General features: G+C 35.6%; 1 protein-coding gene across 2 annotated transcripts in view; it reads left to right on the top strand.

The window, feature by feature from the left end:
- LOC138707481 (dual oxidase maturation factor 1-like) overlaps positions 1-11534 on the top strand; it is a 35829-nt gene extending 24295 nt beyond the window's left edge. For both annotated transcript variants that reach the window (XM_069836965.1, XM_069836975.1), the window contains exons 6-11: positions 2406-2559; positions 2813-3024; positions 5380-5496; positions 9841-9950; positions 10980-11101; positions 11203-11534. In XM_069836965.1, the coding sequence (XP_069693066.1) occupies positions 2406-2559; positions 2813-3024; positions 5380-5496; positions 9841-9950; positions 10980-11101; positions 11203-11263 (776 nt within the window). In that variant the 3' untranslated portion in view covers positions 11264-11534. The remainder of the gene's footprint in view (positions 1-2405; positions 2560-2812; positions 3025-5379; positions 5497-9840; positions 9951-10979; positions 11102-11202) is intronic.
- Positions 11535-15800: the final 4266 nt, after the last annotated feature.

Raw genomic sequence — 15800 nt, 5'->3', positions numbered from 1 at the left:
TAGCTACTAGCAACAGGCATCTATAATGAACACCGATCAGAATACCCCTCATTTCTCGTGAAAAACAACAACTGAATAGACTACAGTGGACTATAGTGGACTTTATGTTGTCAGCAAACAGCTGGATACATTAAGAAGATTGATTGATTACAATTGAGGACTGTTTTCACAAAACTTGCTAACTGCAAAATTGAGATTTTGATGGATTCGTTAACATAAGGCAGGCCTCTACATGATGTTCAGAGCGTCTTAGTAAAATTGGGTTATTTCTCTTCATTGTAGTGTGTCAAAGTGTGATCGTTTTTTCAAAACTTGCTTTCTGCTATAAGTGAGACATACAGCAAAACTTGCTTACTATAGTGTTTTGTCTCTCCTGTAAAATTTAGTTTTTTCAGTTAGCAAGTTTTGCAAAAACGGTCCTCAATTATTTACATAAATATTTCATGGACGGTGCATGTTTCAACAATACACTGCCAACAAGCTAGTTAAATATGGTATAAAATATTTGCTCTTATAGATGCAAAAACATTTTACAGGCAATAGATGGAAATTTATACTAGAGAACAAACTGAAGAATCTCTTAGATTAGGCAGCAACGGGAAATATGTAGTGGAAAGATTGGTTCAACCTATTTCAAGAACTGAACGAAATGTGACCATTGACAATACTGTTCCCTGTGCCATCAGTCGTCTCAGAGATCACAAGCTGATGTTAGTGGCTACCATAAGGAAAAACAGAAAGGAAATTTCATTTGTATTTGCTGATACAAATGGTGGACCCATGAAAAGCAGTTTATTTGGAATTGAGAAAGATGTCACAATGCCTGCCGTATGCCTTAAAAAGAACTGTTGTGAAGTTGTCAAAGCTCCACAACGATGGGAAAATCAATTGAAGTTCCACTGAAACAATGATTCTGCAGTCTTACCAAATAGGACATAGATATAGTTGGTGAAATGAAGAGTTTGTACTCCGGTTTCAAGAGCCAGTAACAGATGATCACTCGTTTTATTTTATACAGTGCTCTACTGTATGTTGCTGGACACGAACAGTTATATGGTTCTCATATTGGAAAAATTGACTCGGCTATTAGCCGAAGACATTCTCTAAAATGTTGAACAGACAATTATGCATGTGACACTTTTCATGCACTCCCCGAATATTGAAGCAAAGTCTGGAAATGTTTTTTGGAATCAAATCAAATGCAAGGACAAGACTGCAACCAAAACAGAGTGAAGATGTACGTTTTGGAACAGAGCACGAAAAATAAATGAAACGAAAACACGAAGACAATATCTTGTGCAAAATGCATGGAACATGCAATTTTCTCCTGTGGTAATTGTGCCTCATATAATCATAGTTTGATGGATGATCTATGAAAGATAGCAGCCAGACTATTTCTGATTTTTTACGATTTGAAAATATATCACCATTTAATATGATAATTTCTAACTTCGTATTTATATTGTTAACTTGTAGTTACTTACTTACTTACTGGCTTTTAAGGAACCCAGAGGTTCATTGCCACCCTCACATAAGCCCGCCATTGGTCCCTATCCTGAGCAAGATTAATCCAGTCTCTACCATCATATCCCACCTCCCTCAAATCCATTTTAATATTATCCTCCCATCTAAGTCTCGGCCTCCCCAAAGGTCTTTTTCCCTCTGGTCTCCCAACTAACACTCTATATGCATTTCTGGATTCGCCCATACATGCTACATGCCCTGCCCATCTTAAACGTCTGGATTTAATGTTCCTAATTATGTCAGGTGAAGGATGCAATGCGTGCAGCTCTACATTGTGTAACTTTCTCCATTCTCCTGTAACGTCATCCCTCTTAGCCCCAAATATTTTCCTAAGAACCTTATTCTCAAAAACCCTTAATCTCTGTTCCTCTCTCAAAGTGAGAGTCCAAGTTTCACAGCCATACAGAACAACCAGTAATATAACTGTTTTATAAATTCTAACTTTCAGATTTTTTGACAGCAGACTAAGCTTCTCAACCGAACAATAACAGGCATTTCCCATATTTATTCTGCGTTTAATTTCCTCCTGAGTGTCATTTATATTTTTTACTGTTGTTCCAAGATATTTGAATTTTTCCACCTCTTCGAAGGATAAATCTCCAACTTTTATAGTTCCATTTCGTACAATATTCTGATCACGCGACATAATCATATACTTAGTCTTTTCGGGATTTACTTCCAACCCATCACCGTAAAAAACAGCTTGTTACGAAACCTAACAACAACTTGTAGTTACTTCTTTCATTACTAGATAATGATTTGAACTCTCATGGGTTAATCATTAGCATAGAATGTTGTATTTAAAAGACTTTTCTTTAATTTTAGAATTTGTAATTTCATCTGTTATTTCTGCATGACTGATCATAACTTTGAATTCACAGCAGGTACATTACAACAGAGTTTCAGACAAGCTCAAAATAGAGGTCTACCCTTACCTATACTATGGATAGTAGATTATTTCACACTCGATGGGGAAGGACTTCGATATGGACGCCATTATCGCACAGCAGGATGGTATGCCCATATTGCAATGTGGTGAGTGCATTATTATAAACAGGTGGTACATTTTCCCATTAACTTATTGATTCTTAATTTCTTTGTTATTTGTTTCAGACTGTGTAAAATTGTTTTTTTATTTTATTAGGTTTTTACTTAATTATTTGCATTTTAATTATAATTAATATTTAAATCCCGTTCATTTGGTGCCCCATAATTGAGCCACAGTCTTTTCAACTACATAAACATTAACGTGACATTATGAATGTATTAGTTTATTTTTTCTTTTCAGGGCTGCTTTTCCATGTTGGTTTTTAGCAAACTTTTTGTTCCTCTCAGTAATTAGATATGGAGCTTACTTCACTGTATTAACTGGAGCATTACAACTGCTAGCATGTCTTCTGTGGGTGGTGATTAGAAACCCTAATCCACTTATAATACCTTTTGAAGATGGTTGCATTAAAACGACATATGGAGCCAATTTTTGGCTTACATTAATATCAGGTAATGAGTTTCCCATTTATAAGTAATGCTTTTAATCATCTATAATATATCGTATGTTGAAGGTGTTATAAAATACTAGTGGCTTGTGCAGCAAATGCTGCAAACTAAGTTCATTAAACGTTCAAATAAACATTTTTCAGATTTATTTTCAATGAAGAATACCAGACATTCTGAAAGTTATTTGCTTCCATAATAATGAAAGATACTCTCTCTCGAGCCAATACTGAAGAGTACCACGCATATAAATATCTACACCACACCGCCATTAAATATATGAAAAAGACCCAACCCCACTTGATTAATAACTATAAAAATATTTGATTTTTAATCATATTATTATCTTACGTAAGTTTTATAGCTTTCAGTAACATATACTATATACAATATAGAAATCAAAATCTAATTTAAGTTATTCTCTACATCTACTTATATAACCCCAAAACGGTTCACTTTCATATCATCAATATAGCATTAATATGTATAATTAATGAAAAATAGTCACATCACGACATTAACTACAATAACATTTCATTTATAATAGTAATAATGTCATCAAACCACCTCAAGTTTTGTAGTTTTTAATATCCAATACACAGCTGTACCCAGAAAATTACACACCACAGAATCGAACCTATAAATTATTTTTAGTAAGTTAAGTTTTTAATAACCAATTTAATTTGAGCTCTAAATATGTCAGCATTCTTGCAGATCATGGCCTTCGTGTAATATTGTTTACTGTAGTGTGTGTTTTGTTTTATTCTGAAATGCAACACAGCCAACTTGATGCTCGCTTCGCTTCTTCTGAATGCAATTAGCTAGTTCTCAAAACTGACGACAGATGGATTTTGGAAAATAGGAAAATTATGTAGGAAAATTCACATTTCACTGAAAACTACTACTTTTCCGAAAAACTTTGGGTTCCAAGCTTCAAAATAAGGGGCCATTTATTAAAATCCGTTCAGCCGTTTTCCTGTAATTTTCATTACCAGTTCAAATTATATATATAGATATTGTCCAGTCTGTAAACAGAAAATAAGTTGCCATTGGTTACCTCTGCATACAGGTTTGGAGGCAGTGAAATAGCAGGTGTGTTTGATTTAGAATTCTTTTTAGTAATTTAATGACGCTATATCAACAGCTAGCTTATTTAGTGTCAGTGGAATTGCTGATAGACAGATGGTACTTGGCAAGATGAGGCTGAGGATTCGCCATGTAGTTATCTGACATTCGTTTTAGTGTGGGAAAATCTCGGAAGAAACCCAAGCAGGCAGTCAGCCCGAGCGGACAGATTGTTACGTCCCTTTGATGTCCGTAAATGAGAAGTTTCACTGTATTTATATATGTACTCAGAAAAGTAAAGTAAGTTATGAAACTATATTTTCAATTCCGAAATTACTCTTTCTTTTAGCGAAAAATTTTCTTACAAGAACATCTCAAACACAGATTTCAGTTTTTGCACACGTTGTTTATGAAACAGTTCTCTATTGGTGTTAAAATTATTAAAATGTTGTAGTTATTGTACGTACATAATGAAGTACTCTCGGCTCCACAAGTAAAGAACCCTGGCCTCACACCACTTCTGCACAGATGACAGTGATTGACAGGCCAGTTAGGGGAAGCTGTTGCCACGTTTGCTCTTGGCTGGACTCTTTAAATGTATTTTCTTTTGCAACTGGTTGGATTCTTTCAAAAATGGAAAATTCACAACACAGCATTCTTGGCGGTCTCCTGGCGGTATCTTTGTCCACAGTTTCATTAATTGGGGGAGCATGTCAGTCAGATTTATGGCTTCCTGAACCCAACCCCGCACCGAAGGTTCTTTACTTGTGAAACCAAGAGTACGTAGATACAATAATGTAAAAACTGTTATGTGTGTATAATATATCTTAGTTAATGCAAACAAATTAAGAAACGGAAAAATGAAGTTTGTTAGATAAAATCTAACATGGGAGTGATTGTATAACAATATGTGCAAGCGATCTCGGGTTAATGATCTTGTAGAAGTCTTCAGAATCTTCGCAGAGATGCTTGTTTTTCTGATTTGAGAATCAGAAGCATAGTGCTTACAGAGTCATCTATCCACGAATGAGGAAACTTGAATTGAAAGAATTGTCAATTTTGTGTGGATACTTATCATTCATTAATGGGCAGAAACTCTGCAAAACAGGACTCCCAATTTAATTTTCCTTGCGAATAAAGCCATACAAAGTATTTTATCATTTTTAAGAAATCCATTATTGTTCTTGTCACATCCAAAGGAAAACATTGTACTTCTAGACCACTTAGGATGCCAATTTTGTACTTGTAAAACATAGTTCTTGTAGTATGAAATAAAACTTTTTTTTTTCCTTTCAGGTACAGCATGTGTTATTATTGGAGCTATTCTTGTGTTTCTTGATTTACGGTATCCTGATGAGCTTGCTGTGTTTTTTGGGATAGATCCACTTGCTGACTATGAAGAATATCACTTAAGTAAGTGTGTTAGGATTTAGTCTATTACATTTATATGCATATGCGGTTCCCTCCCCCCTCCTCACAGACTAAATGTTACAAAATCTTAGGGGTGGATGTAAGACACCAATAGAAATATCTGTCACGAGTTGGTACATGTCCGATTGTGCGTGATTTAGACTCTAAGCAACATTGAAATACTGCAATTTTGGCTGCATCATGTGAAGTTTGAATCATTGATTGCAGAGTATTAAAAAGCTATAGCACTATCCTCCAGTCATCCTTTTTTTTTTTTATTTTTGGGTTATTTTACGATGCTGTATCAACATCTAGGTTATTTAGCATCTGAATTAGAGCTGGGGACAGAGCAGTTCGGTTCGGAGCAGTTACTGTGACGTCATTACTCGGTTGAACCGAGTACAAATTTGTGGCGGGAGATTAAAAATTTAGATAGATTGAATCGATTTTAGAACGTACTTTGAAAGTGAAACCAAGCGTGTTTTAAAAGCGTTGTAGTAAAGCGCTTTCGCTTTGCCAATTGACGAGACAAAAGTACTTCTCTTCATTGCAAAATGGCGGTTGCAAATTTCGTTTGCGTGATTACAACTATTTGCGGAGTTATTTTGTCTGAAAGGCCTATTTAACTTTCAGTATGTATGACAGACGAAATAAAATTGATAAAATAATTTATAATACTAACAGCTAATAAATTAACATGTGATGTAAACTTAAACGCTGCAGCTAATTAAAAAAGAAGATAGAAAGAAACGGGCTCCATGAAGCACTGCCTAAAACACTTAAAAATAACACACAGAATTATTTACTATTACGGAAAGTGTTAAAATAATCAATAAAACGTGGAATCGTAAACTGAAGAACACAATGTTTATTTATTTTATAACATTACTAGCCTTCAATACAACCATGTTCTCTTTGGTGAAGAGTAATATTATTGATAAATTAAAGTAATTAGGTAACATAATTCGTAGAAATAAATACAAATAAAATTATTACTGATGAGGTAACACAAATCCAATAAACACAAATAGAAGAAAAATATAATGCACTTCTCTTTTTAACATATTTTAATATTAATCAAACACACTAATATGATGATAATAATAATAATAATAATAATAATATTATATTATTATTATTAGTATGTACAGTAATATGTTCAGACTGTCAATGTTCATTAGGTCCACTTGACAGGTCATATAATAGGATGAACTCCTCTTCAATACTAGAGGCCTTTCAGCCCGCCTTGGGGATAAGGAAATAATTTGTCCTGCAGCAGAAAATATTTAAATACAACAGTACCTACGTTGTTGTCTGCTAGAATTAAGTAAAACACGCAAACTCTGTTTGAACGTTTGAACTGACCGGTAACGGCTACGGTTAACCGAGTAACTTCGGTGCTCCGCTGCCAAGCACATAAACCGATAGACCCGAGTAACTCAACAGTTCTACTCGCTCCGTCCCCAGCTCTAGTCTGAATGATATGAAGGTGATAATGCCGGTGAAATGAGTCCGGGGTCCAGCACCGAAAGTTACCCAGCATCCTTCTTTTTTAATCCATTACTTAACTACACTTTCCAAAATCCAACCTCATGTTACAGGGGTTGAGCAATGGAAGTAGGCACAATGCTTGCAGAGGTGATGGGAATTCGTATGCCCTACATTTCGATAGTAACTAGTAAAGAACAAAAATAATCCTGCAAGACTATCGAAGGAGGCTTTTATAATTGAGGATGGGGTCTGTCAGCAGGGCAACTCCCTAACCAGATAGAAATTTTTTGGGGAGGAGAGGGAGGGGGTGGGAGAGAGAGTGGTTTTTTTAATGCAGAATTTCGAATAGGTAATGCAATATTTAGAGCTGAGATTTCTATGTAAATACATATTCTATTCCTCGCCATGTAGATGCTTGTTGTAGTTTCTTTCTGTGCCCAGTAGTCAAACACTCACTTCCCTTGTTAAATTGTAAGTGGGTCACAGCCAGTTTTTCTCTCCCTTGGAATCTTCAGAGGAAGAATGGGACAGCTGCATTCCACCTGAAGTCTAAGGTTACTGGCCACCACATAGAGCCAATGCAACCAAACTGAAAATGCCCAGTTCGTTCTCATTCCCTGCACCTTTTACTTAAGGAGATGGCTGATGTCACCCGAGTGGTCATCACATATTTCTTGCAATGGCATGGGAAGGGGGGGGGAAGGGAGAGGGAGCAGCACACAGTAGAACGAACCTCAAACCCAGTTGTTCCCGCATAAACCCAAATGGGTACACTTACAGAAGGGAGAGAAAGAAAAAGATCTTTTTCTCTCTTGCCTGGCACATGACCCCAGGTGAGGAGCATCGTTTCAAAACGTATTAAGTCCCCCAGTGGACGAAATTAAATTTGTTACTTTCTATTTATTTATCTTTCATGCTGTGAAGTCTGATGGTTCCAAGTCGTCATATTCGCAAACTGTGAAACAAGTACTTAAAAATGGTTTTGTGTAGTGTTTTGAAAACTTCTCCGGTTTACGAGTAATCCAGTTTTTTGTTGTCGTTCGTGTAAAATAATTGTAAGTTGCACATAATACATTTTGAAACGATGCTCCTCAGGTTTCCCGCCTGACATGACATCATGAATCAAGTGGTGATGCATCCTGACTAAAACATATAAAAGTCAGTTGCCAGAGCAAAATCAGCAGAAATCCTCAGAGTCTGGACTAACTGATTTCTCGCCTCACCATGCTTACCTTAACTCTCTACCATTCACCCCATAACCCTCCTAACTTCATTCATGGTTGTTTAGGGTTATTATATGTTTTGATTTTACATATTTTATATGATTTTTACATAAAAATTACCTATTTTATGGTTTTCTGCTGTATTTGTGTATTTCAGTAGGTATTTACTCGCTTAATTCACGCACCTGGAACATTTCTATGAAATTAAAGAAAAATGCATTTCTTCGTTTATTTCATGCAATAATTATTTATAAAATTCGATTAACGAAATAGCGAGTACCATCATCTTGAACAGCCTTACTACCAGTGGCGGTTCCTCGGGGGAGGGAAGGGAGGAACGTCCTCCTCACATTTTTCTTCTTTTGAAAGTAAATACCAAATAAAATATGTGCCTTAAAATTCGGGGATGATTCGATAATTTTCAAGTTCACAGCTATAAGTAAACCTTGGTTGATCGAGTTTTAAACGACGCGCGCTCATGTGCTGTAGGAAACTGTGAGAAGGATGCGAGATTGTTTGTGTGGAAAAAAGGCAATCCATTCCTCCTTTACTGCGGTTAACACACATAGACAACAGCGCACTAGCGGCCGGAGAAAGAAGCAGAGTTTTAAAGCAAATAAATGAACGGTGAGGGAGGAGATCCTCCTCTGAATCAGCGCATGGGTGGGAAATAGAAACCGACTGGTCGTGCAGCAAGCTTGCTACCGCTGCCATCTAACGAAGTTGCATTCAACCAGACTAACACATCTTCGAGGAGGCACAATAAAAACATTTTAACGCAAAAATATAAGACACCATGTAAACTTTTTTAAAATTATAAATAAAAATATATTATTCATTGCACTTTATATGTATAGGGTACTATTCATGATTTGAAACTTTCGAGGATATTTGAAAGCTAAAGTCGGGTTTGTATAAAACAAAGAGGAAGTAGTTCTATGTTAGTATCGTAGATCATTTTGGCCACAGAAATTCACTTCCATTCATTGTCTACTAGACAGGACAACATCCAAGTTGTCAGTTTTGTACAAATATATTTCAAATTGAATGGAAGTGAAAACGTATTATATTTTGGACAATTATTTAGGAAACTCAGTTTACAAGGACAGATTATTGCTATACAAAAGGGAAGCCAACCCGAACACTATCTAGTCTTACATGTATGCATGTAGGCTAATTTGTAGCATGCTTCATTCAAGAAGGTGTCATTTTGTGCAGTTAACTTCTTTCCTCCTCTTAAGAAATATGCGGGAACCGCCACTGCTTATTACAGAGCATTTGCTTACATAATGTAGGGTAACAGGGTGGCAAACGACCTGCACAAAAAGCCATGCAACACACGGCAAACCGTCTCCTATACAATCGGCAGTCCAGTTCAGTCTCTCTGTAGGAGTGGTTGTGTTGATGTTAGATTGCGTGTTATTATTCAATACAGTGTCTCATAATAGTGTTTGGTTTGCCTACATAATACTACATACTTTTTCTATTTTACTACATATTTATATATTTTGCTATATAATACTACATAAAACTCCTAGCTCTAATAATATTATGTTCTGAAGTTAAGTATTCAAATATAAATATAAAACAACTAGGCCTACCAGTACTTATTTTTGCTGTTGCTTTATTTCAGCTGTAAATGAGTTAGCTGTTGTACGCCAGAAAGGTAAACATCCTGAAATTGGCATGGTTGAAATTGCTCCTGGCTCATCCTCGACTGAAACAACAGAACCACAAACTCAGGTACGTGTTCACACCATAAACAAATACAGTGTTTGAAAAAAAAAATCCTGATAGTGACAGCAAAACCAAAAGCTCTGGCCATCCTTACACAACTACATGCTCCACATATAAACATAAGATACACACATGTACTATGTTTACTTCAGTTACTTTTTTTTTGCACATAATTCTCAAGATTATTTTAAATCAAACACATATTTTAAGTACACATGTTATTTCATTGAGCATCAATGCTTATATATGAATTTATGTTCACAGTGTTTGCTCACAAAAATGACTGATTGTAATAATTTCAATCAGTTAATTATTTTTCTTCCCATGTGCTACTTGTCCACAGTTCATAACGATACTTTCATACAAATGTAGCTGTGAGGTATAGCTCTCTGTGAAGCTGATTTGAATAATTTCAAGGGAAAAATTGTTCCATTGCTGGATATCGAACCTGGGACCTTTGGCTAAGTGCACCAACACTCTACCAACTGAACTACCCAGGAATTCTACCAGACACTGACTCAATTTTTCCCTTTATATCCACATACCTTAGAGTGGGCTGACAAACCATCAAACATCCAACGGTGAGTGCACCAAACTTGTGACTTAAATTTTGGTTTTTTTCTATTAACGAACAGTGACGTGTATTATATAAATCTAGCTTTCAGGGCCGGAATATTCTGAAAGCTAGATCTGAATAATACAAATCACTGTTCGTTAACAGGAAAAACTACATTTTAAGTCACACAGAGTCTGTGTGCACTCAATGTTGGATATTTGACAGTTTGTCAGCCACTTTGAGTTCTGTGGATATAAAGGGAAAAACTGAGTCAGTGTCTGGTAAAGTTCCTGGGTAGCTCAGTTGGTAGAGTGTTGGTGCACTTAGCCAAAGGTCCCAGCTTCGATACCCGGCTCTGGAACAATTTTTCCCTTGAAATTATTCAGTACTTTCATACTTTGGTGCATAATACTTCACACAGTATTTTATATTTCATTTAATCTATAATGCTTAGGAAGGTTTTTCTTTTTTTTTTTTAGTATGTTTTGAAAAGGCGGACAACAGTTCGAGTGGCTCAGAAGTCCTTGTTCCGTACACCAGCTGTTACTGTCACTCCAGAGGATGATGAAGCTCCACTATATCTCAATGTACCTCATGGAGGGTATGTGAATACTAAGTACTAACACTCTTTAGAGACAGTTATTTCATCTACATTTTCTTCTAATTATACTTCAATAATAAAATATTCTACATCTTTTTCAGCTATTCACAAACGATACCAGAAGAACTGAATAGTTCCGGTGAAAATCTATACCAACCGTGAACAAAATAAAGTGAATAAATCAACTTTTGAAGAAATGTTGAACTATTTTTGTGTTCGTGTTATTTAGGCTACTTTACACTTTTAACGTTACATTTGATGCCAGTTTATTATCTTTTCTTACATTTTAAGAGCTTCATAATCATTAGAGCCTGGATGTGTACACTACCAGAATATTTTACATAAAGAATGATAACGTTTTTTGGAGCCCCATGCTAAAGATTCTATGAAATCATGTATTATATACATAAATAATAAAATGCTGCAAAAGTGATATCGTTTTTATGTATTATTTATTAAACAATGATAAAAAATATGGCTAAAGAACACAATTAAATTTATGTTTTTATGCTCGACCATGCTGAAATGTAGTGATTATACACCTGGTAGCAGCTCTTTAATGGACCTCATTAAAGTTCAGGTTTTCCACCAATGAGAAAGCAATATGAAAGCGCAAGTATTGATTATTCTTGGATATGCAATCAAAGACAACTAGCGAAACGTCACGGAGGCTGGAAATCCAATACTGTCACAGAAGGTTATGTTCTGTTACTATAATAATTAGCGTTAATTGTAAATAATATTCAAATAAATTCAATTTGTCATCTCGTTTTTCAATGTCTAAATCAATTTCCAGGTTATATCAAGATTAATGTTCATTTTACTCTCTAGATTATATCAAGGTCAATGATATTTGTTCCTCGGAAAAAATCAACTTTCGCATCTGCGCACAGCTCACGATTTACGAGATTGCACAAGGTCACTTGCGCTCCCAGTCAGATAAGAATAATATGAATACTTATGAATAATTTCAAGTTAGAAATATGGTCGAGCATAAAAAGTCGTATGAAACTTGCCTATAATGGTAATTAAGACGCTTGTATGAAAATTATGAAACAAGCTTGTGCTCGTTTCATAAACATACTCGCGTCATAATTACTACCATTATAGGCTCATTGCATAATGTACTATAGTAAGTGGACGCAGCTGCATTTTCTATATCTAGCAAATAAAGAAGATGTGGAAAACTGACATGTTAACTGTAAAAAAAAAAAACTGCTACATTTTCAGGCGACATGAGCAGGTGCATTGTAGTGATGATGTAGGAACCATTGTGATCGCACTACTGTTCGATTATTTCCACTGCAAATCTTCTCTCAGTCGTCTCAAAACTAAGTAGTAAACATGTAATTTACTGTATGATAAGGGAGAAGGAATTCCCGGTGCACATTCCCCTCAATGGAGGGAGGGTGAGAAATATGCCTTTTATTGCACTTCTGACCTGTCACATCTTCTTTGGTCTTGGTGGCTGTACAGTAGGTCTTTCCTTGCAACAAATTGCTGCTTTGTATCCATAAACCCAATTTTCATAGTCTGTGATGACTTTGAAGATGAAAGTTGGGTCGTTGTTGCTAGATCTCGAAGTTCTTGGTAAATGTCGAGGTGCTGCTGTTTCTGATCAGGTGTCAGAAGCATGGTTATCGACTTAGCAGTGATGTGATGCATGTTTAAGGGGAGAGGATGGTATTTTTTAAACCTTTTTTCCTATTTGGTGTAAAATATTAATTTTTTGTATGTAGAGAGCTCATAGCTGTAGGAACTCAACCAAGTATAAATATTTTGAAAAAAAAAAAATATTTGGGGGCCCAAATTTGAAAAAAATATACCCAATGCAGGATTGTACTAAAACCGATATATCTAAACCGTTTTTAAAGATAGACTCAAACTTTTTTTTGCAATGTATTTGCAAAAGCATGTTCTACAAACTGTCTGTAACAGAATTTTGATATTAGTCCCTACGTTTGTAAAATAAACAATTAAAATTTAATAACAATTTTCTGATTTCCTTTCTTGCAAACAAACGGACGTATTTTTAAAATGAAATCAATTAACAAAATTCTGTTACAGAGAAACCATTCCTAATAGTCTAAAGAATGTATGTTCTAAATTTCATGCATGTATCTTTAATAGTTCAGAAATTATATCCATTTTTATCTGGCAATGTAGCAAAAAAAATTAAGTTATTGGAAACCGATAAAAGTGGGCGTGTGATTTAAAAATACACAGCACAGGAAGTTTGAAAATGACGTCTCAACATCCAATAAGGGCACAAATACCCACAAAATGTTATGCAATGCATTCCACACATATCAAAGAGTATTTAAAGAGAAAAAATATTTTTTTAATTTAATTTACCGGAAACAACAATAAAAGTGGGTGAGTGATTTAAAAATCCATAACGCAGTAAGTTTAAAAATGGCGACTCAACATCCGATAAGGGCACATATACCCACAAAATGTTATGCTATGCATTCCACACATATCACAGAGTATTTTAAAGAATTTTTTTTTTTTAATTTACTAATTTTTCACCAAAAAATACCATCCTCTCCCCTTAACTTGTTTGTGAAAATCGCCTACTGCTGCTAGTACATGGTTGTCTTGAACACTCGTTATTTTCAACCAGTATTTGTCTCTCCTGAAACATGTGGCAGTCAAAACACTCTTTATGGTCTAAAACAGTGTTTCTCAAACTATGGGTTGCAGGCGATATTTTGGTGAGTCATGGAACAATCTGTCAGGTCTGCAAAACATTTTAAGAAACATTTTTTAAAATTATCATTATCAACATTCAATTAACTTCTCAGCTTGAAGTGAACATGGGAGTATAAACCTATCTGTTTTCAGTGAATGCGGGACTGAAAACAAAATACACCTGCAATATGAGTGCATTCATTCTTTTTAATTTAATTGAGATTGGTAGCAGTGTATTTGTATTATGTAATTCTAATTGACAACAGTCAACAGTGAGTTTTAATCAGCAGACAAAGCATATGATTATGTCTCGTGACCAGAATATTGTACGAAATGGAAATATAAAAATTGGAGATTTATCCTTCGAAGGGGTGGAATAATTCAAATATCTTGGTGCAACAGCAACAAATATAAATGACACTCGGGAGGAAATTAAACACAGAATAAATATGGGAAATGCCTGTTATTATTCGGTTGAGAAGCTTTTGTCATCTAGTCTGTTGTCAAAAAATCTTAAAGTTAGAATTTATAAAAGAGTTATATTACTGATTGTTCTGTATGGTTGTGAAACTTTGACTCTCACTTTGAGAGAGGAACAGAGGTTAAGTGTGTTTAAGAATAAGGTTCTTAGGAAAATATTTGGGACTAAGAGGGATGAAGTTACAGGAGAATGGAGAAAGTTACACAACGCAGAACTGCATGCATTGTATTCACCTGACATAATTAGGAACATTAAATCCAGACAATTAAATACGATTTTTTAAAGGTTGGTACGACATATTAACTCTACTGATCTGGAAATCCTGGCTGAGTGTCAGTCATATTATCTTCTCTGCCACTCTCACACATACACTGTTTACTGAATGTTATTTGTGCTCCATTTGCTGAAAGTTGACTTTGGATCACTTTTTCAAACTTTTTTTTTTAATTTTGATTTTTCCAATTTTTACTATGATAACCTTCAGTATTTTCATCTTCTCGGTCTACACCGGTTGAAAATGGCTGAATTACAGCATTTTTATCGTCCTGAGTTCCACATATATTTCATAAATAAAAGAGAGAGAAAAAAAAGACTTATTTTACTTCAATTCGATTTTATGTTCTTAAAACTTCAAAATGGATATAAGTGCTATTCAAGGTATTTATTGAAAAAAGTTTATGTCCGGAATCTTTTACCGTGGAAAGACTCATCTTGCCATGTTCGCAGTTTTTCTTGGAAAAGGTAAATGCGGTACTCTTGATTTCACAAGTAAAGAACCTTCGTTGCAGGGTTGGGTTCAGGAAGCCATAAATCTGACTGACACGCTCCCCCAATTAGTGAAACTGTGGACAAAGATACCGCCAGGAGACCGCTGAGAATGCTGTGTTGTGAATTTTCCATTTTTGAAAGAATCCAACCAGTTGCAAAAGAAAATACATTTAAAGGGTCCAGCCAAGAGCAAACGTGGCAACAGCTTCCCCTAACTGGCCTGTCAATCACTGTCATCTGTGCAGAAGTGGTGTGAGGCCAGGGTTCTTTACTTGTGGAGCCGAGAGTAGCTTCCCATTGCTTTCCGCACACCACTCTCACTTTTGCATCTTAAAAGATCCCAGGGGGCACCAGTGTGGAGGTGAGGAGAGTGGATCTGACTAATCAGGCCCTCCGGATTTCACCAAAATTCACTGGAAGGGTTAAATACTTGAAATGTGGATATGGAGAAGGATGGAGCGTGTGAAATGGACAGACAGAGTAAGAAACGAAGCTGTATTGGAAAGAGCGGATGAAGAAAGACTGATGCTGAAACTGATCAGAAAGAGGAAAAGAAATTGGCTGGGTCACTGGCTGAGAAGAAATTGCCTACTGAAGGATCCACTGGAAGGAATGGTGAACGGGAGAAGAGTTCGTGGCAGAAGAAGATATCAGATTATAGACGACATTAACATATATGGATCATATGAGGAGACAAAGAGGAAGCGGAAAATAGGAAAGACTGGAGAATGCTGGATTTTCAGTGAAAGACCTGCC

Source organism: Periplaneta americana, chromosome 1, assembly GCF_040183065.1.
Source record: "Periplaneta americana isolate PAMFEO1 chromosome 1, P.americana_PAMFEO1_priV1, whole genome shotgun sequence".
Taxonomy (NCBI): Eukaryota; Metazoa; Arthropoda; class Insecta; order Blattodea; family Blattidae; genus Periplaneta; species Periplaneta americana.
Note: the sequence above shows the minus strand (reverse complement) of the source record. Positions and strands in the feature narration are given on the sequence as shown.